The 20668-nt window shown below is 45.7% G+C and overlaps 1 protein-coding gene across 25 annotated transcripts in view; it reads left to right on the top strand.

Moving 5' to 3' along the window:
• The first annotated feature begins 12621 nt into the window (after positions 1-12621).
• Positions 12622-20668, top strand: part of tmcc1a (transmembrane and coiled-coil domain family 1a) — a 29411-nt gene continuing 21364 nt past the window's right edge. For 3 of the 25 annotated variants that reach the window (XM_055510473.1, XM_029155352.2, XM_029155351.2), the window contains exon 1: positions 20508-20648. Coding sequence is in view for 22 of the 25 variants with exons in the window: in XM_029155325.3 (XP_029011158.1) it covers positions 19983-20648 (666 nt within the window). In the remaining 3 variants the exon portion in view is untranslated. The other 22 variants (XM_029155325.3, XM_041071668.2, XM_029155333.2 and 19 more) reach the window with 22 other exon arrangements.

The following is a 20668-nucleotide window of genomic DNA, read 5'->3' as shown; positions in this document are numbered from 1 at the left end:
CGTCCGAACTCATGAGCAAAGCAGCCGGAAAGAAACACAGGACGCGTCTGTGACAGCGCGATGCGTTGGGAGCGGGAGACGGACGGGATGGAGGCAGACAGACGAGAAAAACAAGCAGGGAGGCGAGAGTGCGAGGAGGCGCGGCCCCTGTCCCCTAAAAGTGACACTGGTCTGACAGGGTCACTGCGGCGGGACGGGGCTGACAGCTTACAGGGGGAGGGGTCAAAGGTCAGGGAGACAGAGTCAGCGCGAGGAGCCGGATCCCGGTCGCCGCCGCGCATCTTAACGAGGGCAGGTTTAAAGTGAGGCTCGTCCCATTGGCCGCTCCTCATCACTGACCCACACTAACAACTCGGTTCCAACGCAAAGCAGCCATTACTCAGGAATCCAGCTCAGTCAGAACAGCTACCAGCAAAGAGAACAAACTACAAACACTAGGACGAACAACACTCTTTATCAGAGTGAGTCAAAGATCTTCCAGAGTCTTTAATTTTGCTTTGAGGCGGCGTTTGTTCTGTTCCTGCATTTCCTGTTTCCTATTTCCACATTTGTCATCGCGGCCTGAACACACACACACACACACACACACACACACACACACACACACACACACACACACACACACACACACACACACACACACACACACACACATAAACACACACACACACACACACACACACACACACACACACACACACACACACACACACACACTGCATTATTTATTCTCAGCTTTCATCTCTGTCTTTTTCTGTGTCTGTCGCTCTGAGAATCTCATTTTCTCCCAATCAGCTGAGCGGCGCCGCCTGCTCCTCCGGCGCTTCCTGCAGCTCTCATCCCGCGCTGCCGTCCTCATCCTCTGCGTCTGTCCGCCCTCGTCCGTCGTGGGCGTCCACCGCTTGTGATCTGGCTGGATTGAGCTGATCTTCCTGATCTTGAGCCTGACTCTAAAGGCAGACGTGAGATTTGAAATATTTGAGTCTTCGTGTGTGACGGGAGGGAAAATGTTTTATGGAAAGCGCTCGTCTAATAGAGCGCTGCAGATGCAGAGCTCCCTCCAATCAAAGCAGTTTTCTATCATTCAAACATAAAGCAGCAGGTTTCCTTAAACAAGAGCTGAGCTCAATCATTTTAGCTCAATGATCTGACATATGACTGAATTATTATTTCTTTGCATTTGACCGAGACTGAGATCGATGATAAAACTGTCACATTGTGTCTTCCAGACATTTCTCTCCTCTTTATAGCTGATATAATCATATTTTCTACTAACAGTGTCTCTGTTAATGTGTTAGAACAAGACATCTTTCTTACAAACGCATTGAGAATAATAAGGTTAACTGCAAAGTTAATATTACCAGTGTTTATTAATTTAGCAGCAATAACCATAATGAATGAATATTAGCTTCACATCTGCTGCCTTGTTCCATCTGACTGTAAATACACTGTGTCAGCGTAGTTCCATCAGCTTCAGAACCAGAACAGACACGACTGGAGCAGCACTTTCATTTGTTACAGCAAATGAAATGAGTGGGACTCAGACGTGGAGGTTTTTCTTGTGTTTATGCTTTGACAGCAGCGCCTTCGTCCTACTCATCGCACAGATATTACCCAGGTTCAGGCTTCAAACTTTAAAGTGCTGCTGCAGTAAATGATGCTTCAGGTGCCGGAGTGAGAATCAGTCGCCGGCATTTCCAGCTCGTTCTCAGCGTGAGGATGTGACTGAGCAGCAGTGAGACTCCGCACGTCACACGTGTGTGTGCCGGAGCTGCTTATTTCTTTAGCTGCCACATGAAAACAGCACAAACACACGCATTCATCATCTCAGCTGAGCGAATACAGGCAGCTGGAAGGTGTTTCAGCTGAATACGATGGTCCCGGTGGTTCCGTCTCATCGAGGACAGTCTGACTATCCAATACAGGGTCATTCAGGTCTGTTGTATTTGTGTGTGGACACGCAGCTCAGCGTCAGACGTCGCAGGGCCAGAGAGCAGAGAATGACTCAGCCATCGCCTCCAGATGTTACAACAGCTGTGAGCAGAGTTCAAGTCTGAACTCGTGCCCATCACCGTCGCCCAACAGACCCCAGAACAGCTACTAAATGTTCCATGTGCGAGCGTCGTTAGGTCTCTGTCTGTGGAGCTGCAGCTGCAGCAGCTGTGAGCTGACGACGGCCACACGGAGGTCCGTTGACCGGAGCCTCGAACCCAGAGCTGCTCTGCGTGCTCTCCCGCTCCGCTCCTCACACTCATCTCTCCTGTTGTGTGTGAGTGAATCTCTGGATCAGAGCGTGAGCAGCTATTTGTGTCTCCCGTAGTGATCGGTGAGGCGGCGGCGCTGGTCCATCGATCCACGCTGACATCAGATCGGAAACAAACACCTGAGTTTAGGTCACTGGCGCTTGGAGCTGGTCTCGTACCGGGTTGGGTCCAAACACAGCAGGGGTGCGGCTCTGCCCAGTCTCTGCTGACCCGTTCCCAGGAGACCTGTCAGCTCGTGAGGCTGCGGTGGAGAGACAGAGCCCCTCGTCTTCACGCTGTCACTGAGGACGAACGCCTGCATCGGTGCTAATTGCATTGTTGTCATTAGGTTTGGGTCAAAGGAAAGCGCCGTCTGAGAGGTCACAGCTATTATTCCTCAGCTTTACCTTTGCTAAAGAGATTGTGTTTCCCAGAGTTATTGTCGTCCCTCCATCTGAGCGTCTGCGGCCTCACGGGACGACCACACTCTGACAGAGTCATCTGTTCCAGCCGCCTAACGACCACAGGCCAGGATGAAGACGCACGGCTTGGAGACGAGACGACCAGAGACGGACAGAGTGTGTGTGTGTGTGTGTGTGTGTGTGTGTGTGCGTGCGTGTGTGTGCGTGCGTGTGTGTGTGTGCGGGTGTGTGTGCGTGTGTGTGTGTGCGTGCGTGCGTGCGGGTGTGTGTGCGTGTGTGTGTGTGCGTGCGTGCAGGTGTGCGTGCGTGTGTGTGCGTGTGTGTGCGTGCGTGTGTGTGCGTGCGTGCAGGTGTGGTGTGCGTGCGCGTGTGTGTGTGTGTGTGTGTGTATGTGTGTGTGTGTGTGTGTGTGTGTGGTGAGTGTGTGTGAATGTGTGTGTGTGTGCGTGAATGTGTGTGTGTGTGTGTGCGTGAGTGAATGCGTGTGCGTGAGTGTGGTGGTGTGTGTGTGTGTGAGTGAGAAGTGAGTGTGTTTGTGTGTGTGTGTGTTTGTGTGTGGTGTGAGTGAGTGTGTGTGTGTGTGGTTTGTATGTGGTTGTGGTGTGTTGTGGTCTGTGTGTGTGTGTGCTTGTGCGTGCGTAGTGTGCAATGTGTGTGTGTGTGTGTGTGCGTGTGTGTTTGTCGTGCGTGCGGCCGCTGCGTGTTGTTGTGTGTGTGTGTTGTGTGTGTGTTGTGTGTGTTGTGTGCGTGAGTTTGTGTGTGTCTGTGTGTGTATGGTGTGTGTGTGTGTGTCTGTGTGTGTGTGTGTGCGTGCGTGTGTGCATGTGTGTGTGTGTGTGTGCGTGTGTGTGTGTGTGCGTGTGTGTGCGTGTGTGTGTGTGTGTGTGTGTGCGTGCGTGCGTGTGTGCATGTGTGTGTGTGTGTGTGCGTGTGTGTGTGTGTGCGTGTGTGTGCGTGTGTGTGTGTGTGTGCGTGCGTGCGTGCGTGCAGGTGTGCGTGTGTGTGGTTGTGTGTGTGTGTGCGTGGTAGATGTAGCAGCAGATGTTTGACCATCGGTAGCAGGAAGAAGCTCTGAAGTTCTTCACAGTTAATTATCGTTTTGTTTTTGTGACTTTTTCATGTCACTGTTTCCACAGAATAGAGAATCCAGAATATGACTCCATCGCTTCTTGTATCCATTTCTTAGAAATGAGCTAAACAGATAAAAACAAGTCAATCATGGCACATTCAGCACGTCGGGGCCTTGAATGAGTGGAAGACGTCCGCTCATAAAACACTTGGTTGATTCGGAGCCTTTGTGGACGCCGTCGTCAGGGACAGGAAGTCAGGACGAAGGTGATGCAGATGGATCCGATGCTGCCGAGTCGCAGAATGGCTCCATTCAAGGCCTTTGTGGCCAGTGAAACAGCTGCTCAGACACGGAGCTGATTTCCTGAATAAAGGCTGTGATTGGTGGAGGTGGCTTCTCTTGTCTTCACCGCTGCCTCCGGAGCCCGTGAATGAGGGAGCGTCCGTCGGTCGCCACCAGCTCCTCGCTGGTGTTTGACTGGAAAGTGGATGTTCGTGCCGTCGCTCCTCTGGAGTTTAGGCGATTAGCTTTCACAGATAATAGCTTTGTGATCGGGTCCAGTGCTCCAGAACAGACGGGGCCGCGCAGAGATTGACTCTGACGCAGAGATTGATTCTCAGCCGAAGCTCTGATGGACTTTTATTTTGAGAACCGCTGAAGTACTGAGCTGAGATGATGGATTTCAAAAAGCCACTTCACCGTAGGTTTGTTTCATTGTAATTGCTTTCAGTAAGTGGATGAAATAGAGAAATCACTGACATGAATTAAAGCCGTTGACTCAGTATCAGAGTTACTGTTTAACTGCATCATGTGGAGCTGAACTCACTCATATCATCATACGTTGTGACAGATGCGTCATTTAAACGTGTTTCCGACAGGTCGAGCTGGTGACATCAAGTGAAAACGTGCATAAACGTGAAACACGACTCAGCATTTTTGTTTGCTTTACAGCCTTGAAGCAAACCTGTCTCTATCTTGTGATTTTTCCTTCACATTAAAAGTGAGCTTTTAAAGTAATTTGATCTTTTGTCTTCTTACTTAATATTAAATTATTTTCTTGACTTGACTTCATTCTTTTATTTAATTCTATTCTTTATATTCTCACCTTAATTGCTCTTTTTGTTTTTCTATTTTTTAAAAATGTTTTTCAAATTTTTGTCCAAATTTGCTTTTTGCTCGGTGAACCTTTTTTTTACCTTTTTGGCTTTTACCACAACATCCTCTTCTCTTTCAGCAGCTTTTAGGTAATCAGCATGTTTTCAGCCATACAGTGTAACAGCTCTCGCTCATAATTTCTTCCCAAACTTTTTTAAGCACACATTTTTCATAAACTGCCTCATCGCTGTCTCATCCTGCACTAGACCCTGTGCTTCTCTTATTTACTGGAGTCACACATGAAGCTGGCTTCGTCCTGTTGTGTGGCCCTGCACCGCTGCCTGCTGGCTGACAGACACCCCCGTCACGGCCCTGATGCCCTGTCACGCTGCCAACCAAAGCGCTGCCACGCTGAGGATGACAGTCAGGGTGACTCATCAGCCCCAAATGGCTCCTCTAAAGACACCCTTAACCTCTGAGAGTACAGTATGCACCAGATCAACACCCCCAAAGCCTCTAAAAATAGGACCACACGTGGGGCTGAGTTCATCCTCCTTATGTTTGATTTAATACGAATCACATTAAACTATTAAAGTTTGTTAACATGAACAAAACTCCAAAACAAACCCCTGAAACAGAGGCAAACATTATACTTGTGTCTTGCATTATTATAATACAGCCTCTGATCTCTGATGGTAGGAATTAGTGATCATCACCTCATTGTTCATGCTTAGTGTCATTAGGATGTTGTTCTACAGTGGGACCTGCTGCTGCCAGCGCTCGTGTCAGTCGGAGCAGATCATCTCTGACCTGAATGCGACACAGTGCATCACACAGAGAGCAACAGGGAGCCGCTCACGCTCCCACCGCCTCCGTCTGAAGGACACAACTCAGGATGCAGCTGTGACGACAACGTGGCTCAGTGTGGAAACACTCAGTTACGTAGAGTCCATCAGTTGGTTCAAAATGAGGCTCCGTCAGTCGGACTAATCCTAAGAAAGTGAATGCATCTCCAAAGCGTCGCAGTGAGAAGTGGAGGTTGTGTTTTCAAACCGCCTGAGTCAGCACTTCAGGCTCAAAGCTCTCGACTTAATCTAAATTGATGGCACATTCAAGCTTCGTGGCCAGCTCGTTTTGCATCAACAGCTGGTTCGTAATTACTTGGGCCATCATCTGTTTTCCAACAAAACAATGACCCTGAACACACCTCTGGGCGACGTCGCAGCTGCTTGTCCAAACAGAAGCGTGATGGAATGAGGCCAAAGGGCGCCGGAGGTTCTGGTTAATGGTTCTGTGTGAGCATCTACTGTAGCAACTGTGAATCATGTGAAACCTGCAGGCCGTGGGATCTGCTCTGAAGTAGAGACGTAGCAGCTGCCATCACCTGAGCACAAACAACGACAAACCAGCACCACGACCTCAGCTCAGCTCCACATGCTAAGCCTTAGATCACAGCCAATGAAATGTCCTGTAACCGAGGCCGTCACTGTCAGTTATAAGTAATAATTACCAGGGTTCCCTGACAGCCGCCCACACATGGCTTCATATTAAGTACAGGGGAGAGAAAGGCCAGACGGATCCAGGATTGTTTGGAGGCAACACTACGACATCTGCAGGAGAGAATTAAAGACATGAAGATGGCACGAGCTGTGTGTGTGTGTGTGTGTGTGTGTGTGTGTGTGTGTGTGTGTGTGTGTGTGTGTGTGTGTGTGTGTGTGTGTGTGTGTGTGTGTGCTGTAATAGAGAGGAGAGAGCATTAGGCACACTCAACACTGAGGCAGCAGGAACTTGCTGCACAACTCCACAGAGTCCTCTCCATCTGTAATCAGTGGTGAGAGAGGGGAGTCACACCTCCTCCGTCCAGCACACAAACACCATCTCCTCTCCCCCTCTGCTGCGACCGCCTCTGTCTGTGGCTCTCTATTCGACTTTACTTTACAATCATCCATTACTTGGACGCTCCTGCAGCAGTTGTGCTTTATTTATGCAGCAGCTTGTGCAGAAAACACAAGGCCGTGCAGCAGTAACAAGCAAAAAGTGCAACGAGCTCAAACCCGTCGGCTGTGAAATCATTCAAAAGTGACTAGTGAGCAACATCCAGCCAAACACAACAGCCCCCGAACTGTGTACTTCATTTTTAAAAATAATCCTGTCACCTTAAAGTCCCTTTTCCACCTCTTCGCCGGCCTTAACTCGTCCCCACTTGCTGAGTCTTATATAAGAGGCAATGGCGCTCGGTGATATTACCTGCTGTCTGTCCCCTTCATCTCCATCGTCTCTCACTCTGCCTGCTGCTCTCAGCAGGGGGTTCTGTATCGCAGCATTCATCTCTCTCCTGATAGTCGTCCCCTGGGCCCCTTAAGGAGCTGATTCATGAATAAATGAATAGAACTGGCAAATGATAACGAGATTGCTCATTTTGTTGCACATGATATTGTGTTTGTGCATGTATGCGAAAGTGACTCAATTTACTTGAACCTTATTTAACTCCACACCTCCACAGTAAAACAGTTTTAAGGATAACTGTCAATAAATCACCACTAGAGTGAATATGTAAGTTTTCCTTTAGGTAAAATATTTCCTTCATTTATTTAGGTCTCAAAGTTGGCACCACATGCTGAACAGCTGTGTGTTTTATAATCATAAGAAGAACAAGAATAATGAGCTTGACCTGGAATGTTCCTCATTAATTCAGCATCCATGCATCCACACAATCAATCGTCAAAGACAGGAGTAGTCCGAGGAGGGACAAGAGGTGCCACCGCTGCACAGCGGTGATGGATGGATCCAGATCCTGCACCGGGTCACGCGCTGCAGCAACGGGTCCGGCTCTGTCTCTGACACCAGCATGTGTGAAGCAGAGTTTACCCAAAAGCTGCTGAAATGAAGGTGTTAGACACAGTTGAACTATGACCGGCGCTTTAATTGGACAGAATGTGAAAAAAACACCTGTTCTATGAGACAGAGCAGGAAAACATGTTAGTAAATCCATCCTGTCACGCAGACGCCGAGAACCTGGGGCTGTCATCTGTTTGTCCAGGAAACCTGCCATGTGAAAAATAAAGAGTTTTTTGTGGAATAAGGTTCATTTTGGCTGCAATTAAAGATGTGGGGGGATATCAAATAACTCTGAGCTTTCATATATTATAGAAAAGAGGTGAAGGAAAATCGGACAAAAACATAGTTGAACTAATCTTCTCCGTAAATTCAAGCCAATATAATCCTGGAAGCGGAGTGAACGTGTTTAAACCCGGTGTCTGTGTTTTGACGTGTTTAATGAGGACGTGGTGTCTCAGTGTTAGTTGTCAGATTAGTGGAGACAAGCTAAGATACGGCTTTACATGTGTTTATTACATGTGCCTCACCTTTAAATCACAGAGGTCAATTAAACCCACACAAACACTATTGGAAATATAAAAGAACATTTCATTGTCTTTATTGTGCTAAAACGATCTATAAAATGCAGAGTTTCCATGGTGCAAACGTAGCAGCAGCTTCGTTCCCGTGACCTGATGTTATTCGGTGTCCATCCTCTTTATTTATCTCGTGCAGTCGAGGATTCCTGAGGGGCTTTAGCGACTCATTATTGGAAACCCTTTTTTCTAACTTGATGTATGATATAACTAATACAGTGACTCACACTGTTTCTAGAACTATTTATATCACAGCCGCCTCTATTCCCTAATGATGTGGACACCCATAAGCGCTTGTGGCTGTAAATCAGGTTCAGAGGACAGCAATTAGGTCTCATCCTCACAGCGTTTCTCAAAATATCTCTCCAGTCTTTCAATCCATGACTATCAATGACTTTACACCTATCGAGGAAAAACGCAGCTTTATTTAGTGACTCTAATTGAAAAAAATCCTCTGATGCCGAACCACTAAGAATTCATTTTCCATTTACTTGGGATTGTTCATTTACAAACCACATTTTACAATGCTAAGCATGACAGAGCTCATTCACTGTTAGCATGTTACTGTACATTTACCAAATAGCATTAAATAGTAAATGTAACAGTGAGGAACATGAAACATTTGAAAAAAAGTTTGATCTGATGATGAGACCAAATGAAAAGAGAAGCAAAAACTGATGTTATTACAAAAATTCACTTTCAGGTGGACTGAATTAAATTTCACAGGAATCTATCCAATAACTGTGGAGACGTTTCACTTAGAAGAAATGTCAACCTCCAGTTAACTGTGGAGGGAAAAGGACCAAATTCATCACACAGTGATGAAGAGGACCAGCAGACGTTGTGGTAACTCAATCAGCAGCTAATAAACATTGATAGAAATATTGTAGTTTAGCCCAGATGGCAACGAGCTGCACTATTGAAAGCATCTTTTGTCTCTGGACCAAACAGCTGTCAGACCTGCCGGCTGGTCATTCCCTCTGAATACTAATCCTAAACTAGAAACACCAATTAGGCCAATTAGCATGATTAGTGTGGGCGTGCAGCAACACGGTGGTGGAAGCAGGAGGGTCCTGACCTTATCAAAGGTTGAGAGGCAGCAGGCATGTGTAGAATATACGATCAGTCTGTATGTGTTTACAAGAAACAATATTATTACTTTATTAAAATAGTCACTTATTTCAATCGCTGAAATTGGCTGCTCACACAAGTGTTTTAAAGCGAGAATGTGATCACGGTGCAGCGAGTAACAGCAGCCTTGGTCATTTAATAAGAAGGAGTCACGTCTCCTGGGCTGAAGTGGAGGTCACTTTAACTACATAGGATGAAAGTGACTCTGCGTCTGCACAACAGTGCCCTGATATCAGCATATTCCTAAACACATGAAGCATCATGAAGCCATGAAAGGAGAAGAAAAGAAAGAAAAGTGGTTTTAAAATCAAAATAGAGAGAAGTGAGGAACTGCTTCTGTACCAACAGTTTGTAGTTTTAAACATTTTGCTGAGTCAAAATGAATGAAGTCCACGACGCCATTTGTAAAATACACTTCAACGGTCCATGTTGACGACTGCTGCTCTACAAAACAAAGCTCAAGCAACAAGAGAGCCACCATAAAAAAGCATTTATTATGACGGTGATGTGAGGTCAAACAAATCTGAAGCCACGTCCTCCTCATGGTGAAGGAGTTATGCTCCAAGGAGAAGATGCTGTCGCTCCGTCCCCAGGCTTTCCCGCGTCGACGCCCCATCTGTGCCCCGAGCAGGCTGGGGATTGATCTCCGGCCGCCCGCCTCCACTCCCGTGTTCCGGACTCTTCATTAGGTCGGCCTGCTGGAGAGGATGCTCTAATTGACGAGGGCCACTGAGAGCCAGCATCCTCGTCTACTGTGCTCTGAGAGAAAAGGTTTCTAGGCATCAGCCACTCACGCTAATCTTTCCCATTATCCTCTGCTCTTCTGTGGGAGAAAGAAAAACAGGCTGGTGTGGTGTGTGCGCTTCCTGTGTGTAGCGTATGCTATGAGCATATTTCTGTTTGTTTGTGATGGTGGGTGACCTCGTTGGAGCCCTACAGCTAATGGAAGCTTAGATGTGATGTGAAACGCAGCCGTCGTTATACTTGTCAACAGCTTACTCCTTGTTGTGAGAACAAGTCTGGACACATTTTCTGTTTTAAAGGATGTTTTTCATTTGGATCTGTTACGTGAACAACTCTGACACATTCATTACGAGTTTTTATAGCAGTGGGGTCATAAATACTGCAACCCGACCCCTTTGCTGTGTCTGTCGGGAAACTGGGCTCAACTTCATCCGCTGTGACAAGATTCTTAATTACTGTGATTGATTTCAATTAGGCAATAATACTGCAAGTCTCTGATGAGCCAACTATTTTTAGTTGCTCCCACCAAGACTAATGTGAAGGGAACCAGAGTCTGAGGGTCCTGTAAAGAACGAGGACTATAAACCCCATATTATTGATTCATACAGTACAGCTCAGTTTTTATCCTTGATGAATATTCCTCATCCTAAATGATCTAAAACTCCATGTATTGGTGCTTGGTGAAGTTTTACACAGTTACTTCTTTTAGTCCAAAGAGGGCAGCAGTGTCCTCTTAACTAAAACAGAACATTTCCTGTTTTTCAGTGTTTTCTATTTTCGTCACAATGAAGCTATAAAAGTCCAGTTTGGCTAATTGAGCGAGAAATTATATAACTAACCTAATATAACTCTGTGTAAGAGTGATAAAACATGCTGCACGCATGCGCTCCCTTATCTGACCTGCACAGTTCATCTTTTTTCCTGTGCCTCCAGTGACTCGGACAAATTTATAAACTACAGTGAACAGAACATACAGATACAGTGTATCATCATGTTTTCATGTAAGATGGTTACAAGTTCATCTAACAGAGCTGGAAAAACATGGAGATTAGACCCGAAGATTCAGTTACAGACCACTGTCAATCAGAGGTCATGTCTGAGTTAATGTTGCCATCTAGTGTAGAACAGGAGCATCACTAACATTTAAACAGCAGGTGTATTTTTATATTCACTTAAGTGACTCAAACAGGCACAAGGTAACAGTCATTGGTTTCCGTGAAGCAGATTTTTGTCTCCTACATTAAAAAGATCTGTTATTTAGATAAGATAATTTATTTTATTAAGGTGGAGGATTTGTGGTTGTTTGTAAACATTTACATCAAACATACACACACTTCATTGCACATAAGTTGTTTAGATAATTTATTTTGTGGCTGATTAAATTAAGTTTTGTCATGCGCCTTTACAGAAAATGCATTTATTGTGTGTCCCTGTTTACAGCTTCAGGTCATGACTGGTTGATTTACAGTCTTTACATCAATCAGAAATCAATTAAATCAGAAAATCTTCTGCATCGACATTGGACATACATCCCATTTCATGTTGCCATAGCTACTGGACATATGAGAAAAGGAGGTTGCACTCACTGTCCAGAAGAGAAGCCAGTCTAACAAAGCACACCATGCTGTCCACTGAGTGGGTGAGAGAGCAGGAAGAATGACGTTGAAATAAATATAAGAATATATTACATATCCAAGAAAAGATGTGAGAATGCGTCTCATTATAATCAAGGTTTGTATCCTTTGCATTTGCTTTATGTCAAGCATCCCTGATTGAATTAATAAAAATGACAGGGTGTTTGTTTATTCTAAATCAATGTCATGTTCACAAATGTTTTCCTGCTGCAGCAGTGGGCTTGGTTACATAATCATCTGTTTGATTCTTTTATGGCTTTGCTGCAGAAATGAAGACATGGAAAGCATGGTTTATTTTGAATTATGGTACATTCTACATAATCACTGTTCAGTACAAAATAACTGTGTTTGACAGGATCCTAAGATGCTACTGACTGCGTAAAACACTTATTAGATAAAGAATTTATTCTTTCTAAAGGCAGTCATTACACTAAAAGGGTAAATACACAGAACACAGCAGTGTAGGAGACATCAATACACTGATCTCCCACAGTGTGAGTGGAATGGATGGAATATGTAGTAAAAAACAATGGAAGTTTATCCAGTTACACTTATAACCAGAAATAACTTTTTAGAAAGTTGATCATTTTCTCATCTACGTATTTTTGAGATTAGCCCAATAATTCCCGCTCTAATGGGGCCTATTAAAGATCTGGGACTGGCTTGACGTCGACATTTCTCCACGTCTCCAAGTTAGGCTTCAGTGAATTTGTTTTCACACGCATTATTGACACCTTCCTTGCCATAAGTGACAGTCGGTCTGCACGTGCGTGTAAAAAAAACGTTTCACAATAACCGGCCGGTTTCCCGCTGGGTTACGCATTGCGTCATGACGTCAGCTCGGGGCGGGAGGACGGACGTGGGGGTGTACGGCAGCCAGAGGAGGGGTGCCGCTCGCTCAACGTCTGTCAGCTCCAACAGTTTGCTGTCACTCGCGTAAGTGTCAATTCTGTGTTTGTGCTGTAGTTTCTCGGCTCGTTTTGCCGCCATTTCGTGCGTGTCTGTAACTGACTGCTCGTCCGCGCCGCGGGCAGAGGCTGTTGGAGACTCGCGTACGTAGCAGCTGTGTACATTGACACTAACGGTAACGGGACCGTCCGTTAACACTGCTGCTCAGTGACTACGTTCACTGGCACCGTGAGAACTTTTGACGTTTCGGCCAATGTTTACGCTTTCTACGTAGGGCTTCATGTAATTTCTCAACACGCCAACAACGCTAGCGCTTGATTCATCTCTGGGTTGTGTAGTAGTTACGTTATGTAGAGGATATTTGGACTTAACAGCTGTTTCGTAACGGTCGCAGTAATTCATCCCCGCGGTGTCATCACAGTATTAAACCGCTGAACTACTTCAATGACACCACAATGAATATGTAGAGGGACCTACTACACATTTGTCTTAGTGCATGTGTATGTGTGTTTATATGTATACATATATAAACCACTACAGTTCCAAATGAGTGTGCCTTTAAGTTTACTTTACTAGATGGCTGTGGACTCTGAAGCAAAATAAATAAGATAGAATCCCCCTTTATTCACTCTGCTGCCGTCATGCTGATGTGTTTCCATGTGTCATTATTCAGGGCCCTGCCAGTTTACTGTAACCTACACAAGTGTTTATAAAGCAGCGGCCAGTTAATGCAGTGTGAAGAGTTTTCATAGTATCTGCAGCCTGGCTGCATCTCTGCACAGTCACCCTGTTTCTGTGCTTCCTATTATTATAGGTGTTTGGGAGACAAACAGACAGACACACAGGAGGCAGACAGAGTGATTTGTCCAAAAGCTCTTAAAGGATTAGCGCTTCTCTCACGTTTGTTTTCTTTTTTGCTTTAAGGCCCAGAGCCGATGTTGCAGGTTGTCATCACCTCAGAAATGAAGAAACTCCCCGGCACCATCGTTATGGACTGAAGGTTTGTTGTCATCCACCTCCACTTCTCATTCTTTACATCTCCATTCTCATCTCTAACTACTTTTATATCAGGGGTTTTGACACTGCACTGCATGTACAGATACGCATGCCGAGGCTCGGGAGGGCCTCTGATATATTTACTATCTGTTCAGGATACTGAGAGTGGCTGAGAGCTTGACTGCCCCTTCAGGGCAATGCGAACGCAGCCATTCATGTCTCACCCTGATGGTCAGACCACCACGATGACGCTGTCCTCCTCCTCCTCCTCCTCCTCCTCCTCCTGTTCCCACTGCACTCACGTTGTGCCTTCCCTGGTGGGAGCCGAGCTGAGAATTGAAAATCTTGCTTGTGCAAATATGTGTGACTGTCTTCAGGATGGTTACAAATTAGGAGTCATTGCTTTGTATTTAGGGATGCTCGTCGGTGCAGTGGATTTGGTGAAGATGTGCTTATCTCAGATCAGATCACATCACAAGATGAATACGGACGTCGGATGTTCCTTTCATTAAAAAATGAGTGTATGTATAGGATGTTGTAACTCTCAGTAAATTTGCAGATGCCCCCCGCCTTTCTCTCTCTTTCTATCTCTTTTTCTTTCTCCTTTCCAACAGTTTAAAAGCCCACAGTGTAGCAGAGGTGACATAGTGCAGCTTAATTTAGACACTACAGACAAACTGGAAAAGGGTTTTTTTTATTTTAGCATCTATTCTGTGGACAGACCAGCCTACGTTTCTGCGGTGTACAGACTCCCACTTGAAGGTGAAATTCCTTCTATAAAGGCTGTGGTTTCTACTAGCAACAAGCTGCTGGTTTCACTCTGATCCCTTCTTGTTTGACAGCTGAGGTACAAAGGAGGCATGGGTCACACTGTGTCACAAGGGTTCGCACTTTAAAAGAGGGTCTGGTCCTTGCTTTGGCATGATAGCATTATAGGGTTCACACCTGTCTTAAACAAAATGAAGATTAAAACCGGTTTTAGCTCTTGTTCATACTTGCCATTAAACAATCTTCTCCTGACTGATGTAAGTCACGGTGGCATAAGCAAGTTATTGTTTGTGTCTGACGCTAGTCTGTGTTTGTGACACTAATAAGACTAAGGCAGTCATGGTGTAGATGAGTAAAGCAATGCAAGCAAATAAAAAGTAAAGAACAAACCTGACATCCACAAAAACCTCAATGATCCCATTATAAGGAAAATATACCAATAACTATAGAGTAGGCGACCGTTCCATGGAATGTCAGTGGTCATAAGACATGACATAATGACAATATCCATGATTTACATGGTTGTTTCCATATGCTGACAAGGTGAAAGCCTGGTACGCTGTGCTTTGAACGGGGCAGGCTTCTGTCTTTAGCTGCACAAACCACGCTTTGACCCGGACATGCATCACATTTGCAGTTTCTTGGAACAGCGTGGCTTGAACACAGTCTCTGGTATGAGATTTCAGCTGGTGTGTAGGTGGTTTCCAGCCTGTTGACAGTTGAGGATGCTCTGCCAGAGTGGATGGAATATGAGCTTTGTTGGCTGAGTCGGAGGCCTGGCCACTGTTAATCACCTATCAGGTCAGTAAGTTAAGGTCACTTTGCAGATCGTGGATGTATTACATAACCTACTCTGCATCAGCCTTTAGGAACATCTGTCTGTGCAGCTCCTCCTCATGCTGCAAACACAGCAACTGGCTCCAAGACATCAGCAAAACACTGTTTAGGTGCTGTAAGTTGTATGTTGGGTGACCTCTGGATTAGGTCAGATCATTGGGATACAGATCTGGATTTGGATTACAAATCTCCACTCTCATCAATACCAGGATCCAAAGCGTTTCATCAAAAATACCTGCATTGTCCGGCTTGCCTCAGGCTCACAGGGCATCCTGGTGCTGCGTTATTTACTCTGGGCAAACATCACTGTCCACAGAGAACCAGGCTCAACATACTGTAGCTAGGTTTCCCTGCTCCACCGCTTAGCTCTCACACTCATGTGATCAACTTATGGCTGCATACAGTGAACTGTGTGTTTTTGATGTACTTAGATCATTGTTAAGTGATGTTCACAATCTGTACTGCTTTAGCTCTACTGTGGAATCCGACCAGACAGACTCTTCGCTCCCAACCCATATTAATGAGCCTTGACCCAGTTGCCAGTTGTCCTTCCTTGCAGGATGTTTCTAATTTAAACCAGAACCACCCCACCAGATATCCTTTTACCCGGGCATCTCAGCATCACCACTCAGCTTACTGTACGTCCTTACACATTACCTACTTTTTCTGCTTCCAACACAAAATTTCAGATCTAAGATTGTAGCTTCATGTGTGAGTTGTTTTACATTGTGGCTGATAGGTTTAAGTAAAGAGGATGAGGCTTGCATGTCTGAGGGTAGGAGCCTCTCTGGCCAGGTTCATTCCTAGGGGAATTATTCATGAGGACAATTGCTGTTATTTTGAGTCCAGATGCAGAGGTTTCCATTGTAGACAAACCTGTCAAGTCATGTTAAGTTTCCCTCTTTTATTTGCAGACGGATTTAGATGAAACCTGTCTCACGTCTTTGAACCCTTCGCTGTTAGGTTGATTTACATGACTCATCACTTCACAGCCAGTTTAGCACCTGTTCCTTCTCGCGTTATCAACAGCAGAAGCAAACATGATGTCTTTTCCACCATCAGCATACTATAGAACAAATGTGCTTGAGAAAGCGACACTGCACACTAACTCCAGCAGCCTGTTGGGGGGAGAGCAGTCAACCTGTGGTGTGATTAAGCAGGCGGCATTAGGGAATGTTTTTTTAATGCCTGCATGTGTGAGGTAAGTATTGCGTGTCTGTGGTTTGTCCCGTTCCTAGAAAGCTAAGTGTAACTTTGATCGCGTGGCCTCCTGTACTGTGGTCTCATCACACAGTCGCGGTGCCTCTGTCAGGGAGGTACCTGTCCTTCACCTTGGGTACCCGGTGCCCCGGATGAACCCGGCGCTGCCAGGCCCACGCACCGCGCACAGTCGGATGCTTGTGATCCAGTCTGACCGCTCTGACTCTGTCTGTTGTCAATTGTCTCTCTCCTCTTACTTACCCGTTCTCCTCTTCTCATACAAAGAGACGCGTCTCTTATCACACTTGTGGACGATGCTGAGGTCATCTCCTACACTGTCGGAACTGGCATGACTGTGCTATGCGCTGCCTCGCTGCCGAAGACACACACACATGAATACAATAACGATTGTTCCTGTTTCCTGCCAATGCTGTCATTATGCAGCTGCTGAATGAGATATGGTCTAGTTTCCATTGGTCAAAGACACACACACACGCGCTTGTACACATGGTTCCACACAATACAGTTCTAATATCTGTCTTTCTTCCTCTGTGTCTGTGTGATACAAACACACATATTTGTGTATGTGCTCACACATACATATTGCTGCCAGAACTCTCTGGCCTAATTCCTCCCTTATTGATGTGTCTGTCAGTGAAAGAGGCCCAGCACAAAGAGCTGCACTGGGTCTGTGTGTGGCTGAAGGGAACAAAGAGCAGTCTATTCCATGCCAGTTCTCAGAGCCTTCGGGAAACACTGCACAGGTTTGTTTAAGCTATGGACATACTTTTAGTTGCCCAACTGTATATTCATTGGATGTAGAGTGTCAAAGCGCACAGGCCAGACTGACCCAAGTTTGCAAAATTATTTATGCCAATGTTAGATTTTAATAGAGAGAAGAAGGACCAGTTGTCAAGCATTGCAGTAAATCACTAGCTGTTTGCCTGAGGCTTTACCTCCTGCTAAATATTTATGTTTAGTGATAGATTTGGTTTTCTAGCTTCCAACCCAGCTTGTTTGAATGAATGAAGGACATCCTTCACTGTACTTAGGTGTTTGTCACAACATTCTGCATCCAGTGTAAATCTACTTTCACACATAGTTGTCACTGTCTGCAGAATGAATGTGTGTTGTTTTTTCTGCTGATCTCCCTGCTTTGGCTAAAGACAATGACAGCAGGACCAGACAACTGGCAGTTTAGCAGAATGGAATGAGCTGCGACTGTGTAATTATGCAGTCAATGGGCAAATGTGACATTGTTCTGGAAGCCTCTTAACACTTTTTTCCCCACTTCTGACAATATTGTGACATTTTGCTGAGTCACTGCGGCTTCTTTCCCCAGCGGTCAGTGACACCTGCCTATCAGTGATGATCAGTGATTTGTTCCTGTAGTGGACTTGGCTCAAATAGTCCAAATACATCTATTTACTATCAGAGTTTGTGGTGTTGAAAAGTAAAGACAAAGAGGATTTTAAATGTTAAACCATTTCAATTCAGATTAAGAACCTATTTCTTGTATTTTCTATTGTGTGTTACATATGCACGCAGTCAAAATAGACTAAGGCAATTAAATAGTTTTAGGACAGGACAGTCCTCATTTAAAGACCCATCTGTTTTTTCTTTTGCGTCATCACCTCTTTAAGGTGTAATGACAAACCTTGCTTAGATCTAACAAAGATGCAGGGATGTACACAAGCATCCACAGCAAGTCTGACAATAAAGCTTTGTGCACTAAAGGCTCCTAAAAGCGGATTTAGTTCAAATATAAAACCATAGGCAATCAAGAAAACATGCCATCCACCGCTGGGATCAACCTGGGGATGACGGAGGGGATTTACAGACGCAGAGGGAGGGATGGGCACTGCAGCATCCGCAGGGCTTCGGGTTCAGCTTCGGCTTTAGGACACGATTAATTCAGGTCTGTCCGTCCAGCAGCTCCAGACCAGCAAAGCGCTCGGTCATCAGTAATCTCACCGCACGCGCCGTTAGAAAACGCTGACTATTAGCTACCGTTTACCGCTGGGGGAACATGCATGTGTACACGATTACGTTACACACGGCTGCACACCAGAAATGCTTCTTAGTGCACTCATAAAAATATGCATGTCATTCTCTATCATATCATCATCACTAGTGTTTTAGTTGTTTTTATACTGGGCTTTAAAAATAAACCTCACAAAAAAGGAAAAGATACACAGGCAAGAAACAAATACACAGTGACACTAAATAGTAGAACACATTTTTGTAAGTGTACTAACACATGATAACATCAGGTTGGCAGAAGAACGTCTCCCAGCTGGACTCACTAAGAACCCGGAAGTAGCTGTGTTCCTGTCCGTAGACTCTGGCTAATGGATGACAGAGTGAATATCTTGATTGCACAGACCTGTTCATCACCTGCTCTCCAGCCCCCACATGCTGTGATTGGCAGCTCCACATTAACATTCATAGAAACAACATGCTGTAGTTAGAATATGGAACGCTCGTCCCAGGCTTTGAATATTCCTGCTTCACAATGTGAGCAGCCACTGATGCTGGCGGCAGGCTGGGCCTGTCTGTCTGCTTGTGAGTGAGGTGATCACTTCTCCACCAATACGCTTCCTTCTGGCACAAGACAGCTTGTATTTTATCAGCTGTGCTCTCTGGGCTGCAGGAGGTGATCATTGCTCTGTGTTTGAGATGCTGCACTGTAGGTCATGACCAGCGTCAAAACTATCTGAGTATATGTTGTAGTTATCTTCTGTTCAGTATTCTTAGGAAGTTCACAGTTTATCAGTGAGTGTGTTCAAGTTTTGGAGTTTAAGAATAATTTGTCTCTTGCAGGTAATCGTCCTGAGTGAGTCACACTCGACTGACAGCTGGACTGATGGTAGGTAGGTTTTTGCTCTTTAATGTGAACCATTATTTGCTACTCATCTGTTCTGCTCTGCGTGCTTTTACTCTTTACATTAACTTCACTGCATTCTTCACGCTGTGGATTAGCTCCATTTTTCATATATCCCGTTTGGGGCTTGATTTCCTTTTTTATGAGTTTTCTCATGACACATCGCCCTGAGTCAATGTGGAGTAATTCAGAGAACTACCACCACTGTTACTGATGCTGCCTGTCTGAATGCATTCGCTGATGATGGGGCGTCTATCAAGTACTATACTGGATATAAATGACTAATTCAAAGTTATTTCTCGATTTACATTAATACATTAATAACCTTATGCTGTTTGTGTGAAATATTCGGAAGTTCAAAAGATTCAAATGTTTTTGAGATACAGTGAAAACTAGTGACTAAATATCTCTGGATTTTGTCCTAATCAGCTTCCTCTCTGTTTGTACTAGAGCAGCATGGCTACTTGCTCCTGACTGAAAGATGCATGCTCCCTGATTGAATTCATCCACGCCTGCCACTAAGGTGATCCAACCCTCCATCACATGTCAAGACAATCCCATGTCCAGTTCCACTGTTCTCTGTGTTACTCTACTGTACTCTAGTCTTCTCTCCTCCACAGTGGTTGTCCTCTTCTGCATGCCTGACCCTACTGTTAAATCCAACAAATCCTCCCACCCTTTCACGAGAGGTCAGCAGGGTCATATGCAGCAGGGGAACAACAGTAACAGGCAGCCAGAGCGGGTAGGCCCGGGGTTGAACAGGGCTTTATCACAGTCAGGGCAGATGAGCCAGAACGCCAAGGAAAGCATGGGGGTCATTGGCCAGGGACTGAAGCAGCTGTTCCACCAGCAGCGGAAGCGCCTTTCCCTCTCTCGTTCCACCATCACCTCCATGTCCTCCTCCTCATCTTCCTCTCTAGTGTCAGCAGGTGGCCCCTCCCCCTCCGCCCCTGAGGATGCCCCGGGCTCCTGTCCTGACTCTGACCCCGTATGTGCTCCTGTGGTTCCTTCTGCAGCTGGCCAGGGCTCAGCCACAGTGGGCAAAATGAGGCGTGGAAGCAGCCTACAGAGCCGGCGCAGCAAGGGGTCTGGCTCAGGGTCTGCAAGTGGTGATCGCGATCCCATCCTAAGAGGTAGCCCCCAGGCCCCACATCGCCGCTACACACATGATCCGCAGCATCATGTCCCACGGCCACGCTCCTCGTCCACCACCGACACCACAGCCAGCAGCCCCACTCCTGGATACATCAGCAGTGATTTAGTGTTGTCATCAGGATACCAGTCCACAGAGGAGACAGACAGGGTAAGTAACAGCCACCATGG

Source organism: Betta splendens, chromosome 7, assembly GCF_900634795.4.
Source record: "Betta splendens chromosome 7, fBetSpl5.4, whole genome shotgun sequence".
In the NCBI taxonomy this organism is placed as follows: Eukaryota; Metazoa; Chordata; class Actinopteri; order Anabantiformes; family Osphronemidae; genus Betta; species Betta splendens.
The sequence above is the reverse complement of the archived record's forward strand: the minus strand, read 5'-3'. Positions and strand labels throughout refer to the sequence as shown.